This window comes from Cupressus sempervirens, chromosome 10 (assembly GCF_028749045.1).
Source record: "Cupressus sempervirens isolate cs-2001-9-10 chromosome 10, ASM2874904v1, whole genome shotgun sequence".
Taxonomy (NCBI): domain Eukaryota; kingdom Viridiplantae; phylum Streptophyta; class Pinopsida; order Cupressales; family Cupressaceae; genus Cupressus; species Cupressus sempervirens.
In genome coordinates, this window is record NC_143127.1 from 841968250 (window position 1) to 841979743 (window position 11494).

Genomic DNA, 11494 nt, shown 5'->3' on the forward strand with positions numbered 1-11494 from the left:
AGTATCCACCACTAAGAAGGAACCTTGGAGTCACCTTTACGATCTTTCATTGCAATATTTAGCATATATATTGTCTATATTCAAGAGAGGATACAACATTTGAGAGTTTCATCCTACATGTTGTAAGGGTATAAAACTTACATCGACAAGTTGGTTTAAAACCCTCACATTGCAAAAGATTTGGTTGAAAATAAATTATTAAAACCATCATCACTTGAGGATAAGAAATCTTGGGGAGGGCAGACTGTAATGCCCCTTTCCGAACATGATACATCACAAAGCAATCACAGCCTTAAATAGAAACTAAACGTAGGTTAGCAAATAGTGCTGACTAGTACCAAAAAAACATGATATAAAAAAATTTGTTTCTGGACCCGATTGTGTGTGTGTGTTTTTTAGCATCAAAATTTCAGTTCACACTCTGTGATTCATCATCAGGATGGGAGAATGCAAGAATCATGGAGTGTGATCCGAAACGTTGATGCTAAAAAAAACACACATAATTGAATCCAAAAACAAAAAATCTCTTGCCAAATGGATTGTGGAAATCTAATACGGTTAAATGATAAAAATTACTGAACAAAATATAATAATAATATTTATTGAAGAAAGCCAACTGATACCTGAAAATAATAATAAATATTAGCAGTTTATTGTGAGAGGCCGATTAGCCCAGAAAAAAAAATGTCTGAAGTTCAAGTGGCCAAATGAATATGGTTATTTAACAGTATTACAATGGCAGCGGTTGGCAAAGGTGGCTATAAGCAAAAAGAAGGGATGTAAATCTTAGATGAGTTTTGTCCTTTGTAATGAATGGGTATGAACTGATTGACTCTTCATCCCTCAATAATGATTCTAAATAGAGGAAACCTGATTGTGGAAAGGCAATGACGAAAGCAAGTCTGATTTGGAAATAAGGAAAACAACAACAAAAGGGAATGAATGATAAAACATGAATCAATCAATCAAGGAATCGAAGTGAATGAGAGATTATATGCAAGCCGTTGAATGGGAATAAGAACAGATCATCAATTCAGATCATTTATTCAAGGATAAATTAAGAAAATCGTGTGTTGAATCAGGAAAGTCTGAAAAGTAATCAGTACATATGTGTAATTTTGGCAATTGACTCAAGAATCAATTAATTAGATTATTCAAGGAATTGGCTGCCAATTCAACAAGAATCTTAGGAATGGTAATTATTCATTTGAATCTCCTACATGCAGTCATATATGGGATTAGTGAGGAAACGGGTTAGGGATCTCCAGCAGTACTGGTTCCCACATTAAGTAGGTCACCCCAAGTTGGTTTGCTTGTGGAACAAGGGGTAGCATTGACTTGGATGGTTGTTCTGTGCTTTTGGGCTTAACTGTAGGGGATAGTCTCTGGGCGTCCTACTGTGCTTTCTCATCCAATTACTGGTATGGTTGGCTGTTGGAAATATGCTATGAAATAGATCCAATGCATTTGAAAGACTGTTTTCAACAGGGATTATTTATGATCGTAATGCTTGATGCTAATTAATTAGAACTTTCTCTAAGCTTACTTGGCATTGTGTAATTTCTTTATAGAATACTCTTTGTAAATACATTGCTTTGTCGGAATTGTTATTTTTGGGAGAAAATATGGTATGTCCCAAAAGGGGACATTACAATTATCGTAGAAAGTTTGTTCAGCAAGATTTATGTCTCTATTTCTCAATTAATCAATATTTCTTCCTTATTCCCTGAAAGAAGAAGATCATAGTCCAATGGCAAAATGGACAAAAGTAAGCCCCGCCTCCATTAAAAGGAAACTGCAATGAATACTTAAGGTCATCAGGTCCAGGGTGAAGGTGAGGTAGCATCCTCCTATTCCATCTAGGTTGAAGTTTAATTTTGACAGAGCCTCTAGATGCAACCCAAGCAGACCTGGGACTGGGTGTATCTTTAGAGACAAAGAATCATGAAGGTAAAATGACTATAGTCTCTTTCATGTTCATCCCCCATGGAATGAACAATAAAGCAGAAGCACAGGCATTGACAATGCTTAAAGTTAGCTTATGACTTCACATCAGATTCTCAGAAATTAGCTTATGACTCCAAGATCTTTATCTTGGAAAAGAAAAAGTCTCCACTCCTAAGTGTGATGAAATTGGATTCTTTGGAAGAGAAGTGTTGGCAGGAAAATTTCACCATGTAAGTTTGCACCCACTGCTTCTAAGAGGTCAACTAACCTGCGAACTTCCTTGCAAACTTTGAAGCCACTCAAATACTTTATCCTCAGTTTCTAACTCTGATGTCAATGATCATTTTCATCTGATTGGATAGTCAATACAAATGCTTCTAGCTACCTGACAATCGAAGGCCCACTCAATCTAAGGTTGAAGGCTTGTGAACTGATGACATCATCTCACACAATAAGGTTTAAGGGATGTAGCGTAGCGCAAGGAGTTCTTTAGCCTCCAGTTATAGGCTACAAGTTAGAAATAAATCATGGAGTGTGATGTTGAAGAGCTGACGCTCCCCTGCCTTCTCTCGTCTACCTCTATATCAGGCATTCGTCCATTGCACTACATCTAACTCTATGAATTCTTGTGCCCCACTTCACATTAAGCCCATGACCTGTTTTATTTTTAAGTAGAAGGAAGTTTACTTTTAAAAATTACATTGATTTTAGTTAGCTGTGCCTGAGCAATCAATTTGGATTATATTCGGAATATATTAGGGTTGGATGGCTAATGTGGTCATGGCTGTGGTGGTCGTATTAGGACAGATTGCGAAGTTGCTGCTGGTCTGGCAGACTTGGAATACGATATACGCGTTCCTATTGGAGACACTCATCCCACCTGTTCTGAGTAGAGGCCGGCTGAATGGATACCAACATTTTCCATGTAAACCAATTTTTATATTTTATAGGCCATTATTTAGCATCCAGTGTTATCAGAAGTTACAATTTATCCAACCTGCAAATGTCCCGTATAAAACTGGTCTTTTATCTATAAACTAAAGACTTGATGGCATCCAAATGTATAAGATGCAATAGATGGATTGCGTTGAATTTGAATATTCACCTCAGAGGCATTGGGAAGTATTGTGCTGACATGTTTGTACCATGGTAGCACCATTTTTTTAAATAAATGTCTACCGTAAATGTGTTTCAGTGATTGTACAGAAGTTAATCCATATTATCCATGTAACTCAGTTTTCTGGTATTCCTATGTGGCGAAGCAGAATTGGTTTTCAACATTTATCAAACCCTGGAAATTATATTTTGATAAAGCTTATAACTAACTTAGATAAATTATTATATACAGTCAATCGAATATGTAAAGAAAAGAAACCCACAAATATTCGTACCTCTGTAACCCGCATTGTTGACAAGAATGTCGATGGAACCAAAGGAATGCCAAGCTTTTTCTACAGCCAGATCAATAAGGGCCTCTGAGGAGCTAACATCCATCTCCACCGTAACAGCCTTTGAAGAGGAATTGAGCTGTTCAATTTCATTGCACAGAGAATGGAGGAGGTCCAACCTGCGAGCTGTGACAACAACATTACATCCCTGCTTTGCGAAGCTCAGTGCGAATTCTCTGCCCAGCCCAGATGATGCCCCTGTTATCAACACTGCCTTCCCTGCCAAATCTGCCAATCTGTTCTCTGTTTCCGATGCCATAGCCTTGAATCCTCTGGCCCCTTATAGCTTCATGAGCAGGGAGTCTCCCAAATAGTGGATTCTGTAAACAAGATATCTTACTCGAAGAATAGTGGATTCTGTAAACAAGATATCTTATGCGAAGGAACATTTATTATTACTCAGCTTTTCCATTTAATTGTTCAATCAGAGGAGTTCATTTTTCATAACATAACGACTTTTTCAACCTAGTATAGTTTTAATATAAACTTTTATAATTTATTAGGGGAAAAAATTATCTCTATTCGTTGAATCTATATCTATTACAAAAATAATTATAATTTCATTTTCTTTATTAATGCGGATACACATTCTACAATAGGGGAGTGGGATGATGTGAACGTGTTAATGTTAACTTTTATTCTTATACGTTAAATTTGACAACCATCTACATGTCAAAAGTTTAAATCTTATTATAAATAGAATGTGCTTTTAAAAATAATTTAATATCCGTTTAAATTATAATATTTTCATCCATTTTTTAAGAAATTAAAATAAAAAGATTAAGTTAGTAAAAACTAAATAAGTAGGGATAAAGAAAATATAAATAATTTTAGATGTAGTAAATTAAATTATAATTAGTAATAGATTTCCAATACAAATTAGTTACAATTTAATTTACTAGATCTAAAAAAAATTATATTTTTTTTATCTTTATTTATTTAGTTTTTACTAACTTAAGCTTTTTATTTTAATTTCTTAAAAAATGGATGATTTATATCTCCAAATATTATAATTTAAACGAATATTTTATGTGGTATTTATTAAATTATTTTTAAAAGTATATTCTATTTATAATAAGATTTAAACTTTTGACATGTAGATGGTTGTCAAATTTAATATATAAGAATAAAAGTTAACATTAACACGCTCACATCATCCCACTCCTCCATTCTTCATTGTAGAATGTATGTGGACATTAATTAGTTTGGAGTGGATATCTATTGGCATTTCTTTAGATAGATTTATGTAAGATATCTATACTAGTTTCTATTTATTTAGTTTTTTACTAACTTAAGCTTTTTATTTTAATTTCTAAAAAAATTCATGATTTGTATCTCTAAATATTATATTTAAAAGAATCGTTGAGTGGGATGGTGTGAACGTGTTAATGTTAACTTTTATTCTTCTAGGTTAAATTTAACAACCATCTGGTTGTTAAAAGTTTAAATCTTATTATAAATAGAAAATACTTTTAATAAAAAATTAATAAATACCACATAAAATATTTGTTTAAATTATAATATTTAGAGATACAGATCATCAATTTTTTTAGAAATAAAAATAAAAAGCTTAAGTTAGTAAAAAATTAAATAAATGGAAATCAAGGAAATATAAATAATTTTAGATGTAGTAAACTAAATTATAATTATTTTGCAGTAGATATTTGTCGACATTTCTTTATATAGATTTATTTAAGATATATATACTAATTATTCATTATTAGTTCTTGCCTTTATATACTAATTATTCATTATTAGTTCTTGCCTTACATAAGGCATGGAGCTTTGATTTAGTAATTTGTGGAAGGAAAAAACATATTTAAAAGTTTGAAAAAGTTCTATTTTTAAAATGGATTTCTATTCATTAATTTCAATTTTGTCATTGGTTAGAGATAATTTTATTGGGGATTAAGTTATTTTTACAATTTAAAAATATGTACTAAAATGTATGGATAACAAAATCATACAAAATAACTTATTTGATTTGCAGTTTTATTGTTTCTCTTTTAAATTTTAAATATGTTTTATTTGGTTTTCAGTGCATTCCATAGACTCCTTTTTAGAAGCACATTTTAAAAATATTTAACATTTATTTATCGGTATTTAGATACTTAATATTAATATTTGGGAAAAAAATGTTACATATTATGATGTGCCATAGGAGGCATCCATAGCCATTGATGGAACATGATCATGCCCAAACCAAATAAAACCCAACCCACCCCCCACCCCTCAAGAAGACATATAACGAAAATTGTTATAACACTTAATAAAAAAATGACCACCAACATAACATGACTGTGATCCATTAGCCAGCTCATCCATGATACAATAAAAAATGAACCCCCTCCCGCCCTCCCGCCCCCAAACCTACCTCACTTGTACCACTATGCATCTTATTTCAAGAAATTGGGGATGCAACGTGTAGCCCCACTTTTGTTTTCTAAGTTATTAGCAAAGTGAGTTCTATGTATTTTAGATGGAGTTAGTTTTGTTCCCATTAATATTTGAGTCTCGGTCTAATTTCCTAAGGCAAGGAAAAGGAGTAGTAGGAGTCGCTATTGTGCAAAAGGCTTTCTCCAATTACTTGGACAAGTTAATAGAAGGATCTTCTAGCCATCAAGATAGTGTGTCAGATCTCCAACAGCTCAATGGATGCATCCATGTGGCACTAGAGGAAACACAAGAATGGTTAAATGCAATCAAAAAACTTGGCAAGAGAACACTCCAAGTAGCTTATTAGATACACCAACATCCATGTCCCCAGACATGAGGAACTTATTCCAATCATTGTTGTTGCCAAGGCCTGTAAAGTGGAGCTAGAAATGGGAAAGAAAGTGAAATGATATTATTCCCGCTCTTTTATATTATGTCATGAAATTGTAACTAATAATTGGCTTCTTGCCATTTGTCATTTTTGAGAAAAAGATGAACTGATTCAGTCCCCTTCTTTTTAATGGTTCATCTCAGAATCCTATATGTATTCAATTGAAAATTAATGAAAAGGTCGGCTAAATTTTGGTGTGAAATGCTTTAGATTGCAGAGACAACTTGAATATGTTATGTGTAAATTATTTACTATTACATTACATGTCATAGTTAGAAACATTTCTTTGTGTTGAGTTAGACTAATGGACAAAAATAACTTTGTTCCCTTGTTTTAATACAACAAACTGAAGATAATCATGGTATTATGAGAAGTAAAAAGAGGCTCATTTAGTATTGTTTCCTAATTTATTTTTCTTCATTTAGAGTTAAAAATCTCTCTATTAAGCATATTAGTCATTTAAATAGAATTCATTATCGCATCACCAAATTTTTTGAGCTCATAACATGTGTGAATTTATAGATTTGGTTAGTATTGTGACCCAATTTCTAGCCTAAGTTAGTTCCTATATAGGCCTAACTTGGTTTTCCTTTCTTGTTCTTTGGTCAAGAACAAACCCCATCTTAGAATTAGGAACAAACGAATTCATTGCATATCACAAACCCAAGGGAGTTGCACCTATAAATTCGAAGGGAAACTAGTCATTTAGTTACAATTTCCCAACTGTTGTAATCAGACATCGTTCATGATTTTTGGGCATTTGAAGAGTTAATTAAAAAGGAACAATCTATTTACCAACATATTTTTGGCAAATCTACTAGGGAGATGAATAGTCGTTAGACCAGAAGAAGTATATGATGAGGGAAAATGGTGCTACCTCATGAGAATGGGTTTCTTGTACTCCAACCTAACCTTGGATTCCAAGACGAAAAGGAAAATATTATCTCATCCTTAAATACATTTGTCTGGAGCTATAGGAGGAACACAATACACTACAGAAATACCAACCAAGTACTGGAAGAAGAAGAAGCTAGAGTAGAGGCTCGGGAAAGAGTTGTTCAGAGGAGAGAGCTTCAAAGAGCACAAAGACAAGTAGAGCAAGAAAGTTAGAGATAAGATTAATTTGGAACCCTAGATTAAGAAAGATTCCTCAGGAGTGCCAAAGACCAAGGTTGACGAGAACTTATTTTTTACAGAACTTGGTTTTCTCATCCTAGAATGCCTATTGGGATTAACTAGAATAATAAAAGGTAAGATTTCTACAATGGCAGAATGGGTGGAGTGCATGGTGTGAACGTGTTAACTCTTATTCTTGTAGGTTAAATTTGACAACCATCTACATGTTAAAAGTTTAAATCTTATTATAAATAGAAAATAGTTTTAATAAAAATTTAATAAATAACACATAAAATATTCATTTAAATTATAATATTTGGAGATATAAATCATCCAATTTTTAGAAATTAAAATAAAAAGTTTAAGTTAGTAAAAAACTAAATAAATGGAAATAAAGGAAATATAAATAATTTGAGATATAGTAAATTAAATTATAATTATTTTGTAGTGGATATCTATGAGCATTTCTTCAGATAGATTTATTTAAGATATATATACTAGTCATTATTCATTGTTAGTTGTTGCCTTATATAAGGCATGGAGCTTTGTTTTAGTAATTTGTGGAAGGGAAAAAACATATTTAAAAGTTTGAAAAAGTTCTATTTTTAAAAATGAATTTATATTCATTATTTTAAATTTTGTGATTGCTTAGAGATAATATTGTTAGGAATTAAGTTATTTTTTCAATTTAAAAATATGTACTAAAATGCATGGATAGTAAAATCAAATAGAATAATTTATTTGATTCAAAGTTTTATTATTTTTCTCTTTTAAATTTTAAATATGTTTTATTTGGTTTTTAGTGCATTCCACAAACTCCTTTTTAGAAGCATGTTTTAAAAATATTTAACATTTATTTATTGGTATTAAGATACTTTATATTAAAATTTAGGAAAAAACTATTACATATTATGATGTGCCATAGGAGGCATCCATAGCCATTTATGGAACATGATCATGCCCAAACCAAATAAAACCCAACCCACCAAAATACCAAACAACGCCCACCCCCCCCCCCCCCCCCCCCCCCACCTGCTCCCCCACCCCCAAGAAGACACATATCGAAAATTGTTATAACACTTAATAAAAAATGACCACCAACATAACATGATTGTGATCCATTAGCTAGCCCATCCATGATATAATAAAAAATAACACACCCCGCCCCGCCTCCCCCACTACCCCCCCCCCCCCCCCCCCCCCAACCTAACTCACTTGTACCACTATGCATCCTATTTGGAGAAATTAGGGATGCAATGTGTTGGCCCACTTTTTGGTGTAGGAGCGCCTGCATAAAGTTATTTTGGACATCATTTCTGCACAAGCCGACTTAAGCAATTCATCCTAATTTCATCATTAGGATAAGATCTTTTCTTAGGATTTGTTCAGACCATTGTGGGGCCATTCTTCCCTATTCTATATCGATCTAGAATTTTCTATAAGTTGTATTGGTGGGAAGTCTCTTTGGGTCGATTTTCCTTTTTTTGTGATAATCTAGAATGTTCCATAGACCATCTTAGCAAGTATAAATAGAGTTTTTAGGTTTAGGTTTACGTCAAGTTTCTTGATACGAAGTTATAGGGAGAAGAAATCTGTAGGAGAGCAAGTGTATATATCTCTTTTTGGTGTTGGTTCCTTTTGTTTTTGCTTCCATTGAGTTTATCTCTACATCATTTTTAGTATCAGAGTTTGGGGAAAGCTCTTGAAGCAATTGGATTTTATGTTTAGATCAGAGTCAAAAGCTAAAATATCAAACATGGTCACCAATGCTGAATTGGCAAAGAAGATGTAAGAACATGAGAAAACCAATAAGTGGTTATTGGATGAATTTGAGAAGCTGAAGGGCCAGATTGGAGAAGAGAGTAAAGGTTTCCTTAGAGCAAGAGGAAGAAAGGGAAGAAGAGGATACCCCTGAGCAGGAGGTGGTCAACTTACCTACAAACCAGAGATACTTCATAGAAGCCCTTGAAAGAGTTGGCAAGAAGGATGCCAAAGGTGACCTACCCATCTTCTTGGGAAAGATGGATGTTGATGTTTTTGTGGATTGGATAGAAGCCTTGAACAACCATTTTGAGTGTGAAAATGTAGCAGAAAAGGACAAGGTAAAAATTGCCACGTCAAAGTTGAAGGGACCAGCCCTCACTTGGTGTAATTTCACCCAAGAGAAAGGGTCAAAGAAGGTAAGAACGTGATAACTTCATGGGAAAGGATGTGTGCCAAGGTGAGAGAAACATACTTACCTTCAAGGATTATGAAATCCAACTTCATCAAAGGAGACAATGTTTAAGACAAAAGGAGCTAGATGTCACAACCTATACTAAAGAATTCCAAAAATTAAGCCTAAGGGCAAAGTAGAGTGAATGTGAAAGTGTAAAAGTTGCTAGATATCTCAATGGATTGAGGTTGAACATTCAAGAGGAACTTAATTTATTGTGTCCTAATATAGTACAAAAATGTTATCAACTAGCATTAAAGGTGGAAGCCAAATTGAAAAGAAGGCAAGAAAAAAATAGAAAAGGAAGAGGAAGAAATCAAAGGGGAAGAGGAAATTTCCAAGGAAGAGGACAAAACCATGAAGATCATAAGGAGATAAAGCAAGAAACTAGTCAAAGTGAAGGAAATTTTAGAGGTAGAAGAGGCAATTCAAGAGGTGGATTTGGTGGTAGAAGGGCAAGTCTAATCATTTGTTTCAATTGCAATAAGGAGGGACATTATGCATCTAGGTGCCCGAATAGAGCTATTTCAAGTTCACAAGGTGAAAGAAGAACACATTTGGTACAAGATGATGAATACCAAGAGAAGGAGATGGTTGACTCAGATAGTGTACTTAAAAGAGGAGAAAGTTCCATGATGAAAAGAACACTTTTGAAAGTTCCTACTACCATGGAGCCACCACAAAGGAAAACTATCTTTAGGGCTACTTGCAAATCCAAAGGTAAGGTATGTAAAGTCATGATTGACTTAGGATCTACTGAGAATTTAGTTTCTCTTGAGATGGTTGAGAAGTTAAAACTTATGAGAATACCTCATCCTTTTCCTTATAAGGTTTCATGGCTATAAGGTTTTCCTCTCCTATTCTCTAGTCAAGAACAAACCCCTTCTTAGAATTAGGAACAAACAAATTCATTACATATCACAAACCCAAGGGAGTTGTACCTATAAATTCAAAGGGAAACTAGTCATTTAGTTACAATTTCCCAACTATTGTAATCAAACATTGTTCATGATTTTTGGGCATTTGAAGAGTTAATTAAAAAGGAACAATCTATTTACCAACATATTTTTGGCAACTCTACTAGGGAGATGAATAGTCATTAGACCATAAGAAGTATATCATGAGGAAAAATGGTGCTACCTCATGAGAACATGTTTCTTGTACTCCAACCTAACCTTGGATTCCAAGACGACAAGGAAAATATCATCTCATCCCTAAATACATTTGTCTACGGCTATAGGAGGAATGCAAAACACTACAAAAACACCAACCAAGTACTGGAAGAAGAAGAAGCTAGAGTAGAGGCTCGGGAAAGAGTTGTTCAGAGGAGAGAGCTTCGAAGAGCACAAAGACAAGTAGAGTGGAAAGTTAGAGATAAGATTAATTTGAAACCCTGGATCAAGAAGATTCCTCAGGAGTACCAAAGACCAAGGTTGATGAGACCTTATTTTTGAAAAACTTGCAGAACTTGGTTTTCTCATCCTAGAATGCCTATTGGGATTACCTAGAAGAAGAAAAGGTAACATTTCTACAAGGGCAGAATGGGTGGAGTGGCATAGTTTGAACATGTTAACTTTTATTCTTCTAGGTTAAATTTGACAACCATCTACATGTTAAAAGTTTAAATCTTAGTATAAATAGAAAATGCTTTTAATAAAAAATTAATAAATACCACATAAAATATTCGTTTAAATTATAATATTTGGAGATATAAATCATCCATTTTTTAGAAATTAATATAAAAAGCCTAAGTTAGTAAAAAACTAAATAAATGGAAATAAAGGAAATATAAATAATTTGAGATATAGTAAATTAAATTATAATTATTTTGTAGTGGATATCTATGAGCATTTCTTTAGATAGATTTATTTAAGATATATATACTAGTCATTATTCATTATTAGTTATTGTCTTATATAAGGCATGGAGCTTTGTTTTAAT

At 33.2% G+C, this 11494-nt stretch overlaps 1 protein-coding gene across 1 annotated transcript in view; it reads right to left on the reverse strand.

Moving 5' to 3' along the window:
* The window catches only part of LOC149536613 (uncharacterized), a 29127-nt gene extending 25295 nt beyond the window's left edge, over window positions 1–3832 (reverse strand). Inside the window, exon 1 of the mRNA XM_089804370.1 lies at window positions 3339–3832. Coding sequence (XP_089660496.1) covers window positions 3339–3654 — 316 coding nt within the window. The 5' untranslated portion in view covers window positions 3655–3832. The remainder of the gene's footprint in view (window positions 1–3338) is intronic.
* Window positions 3833–11494: the final 7662 nt, after the last annotated feature.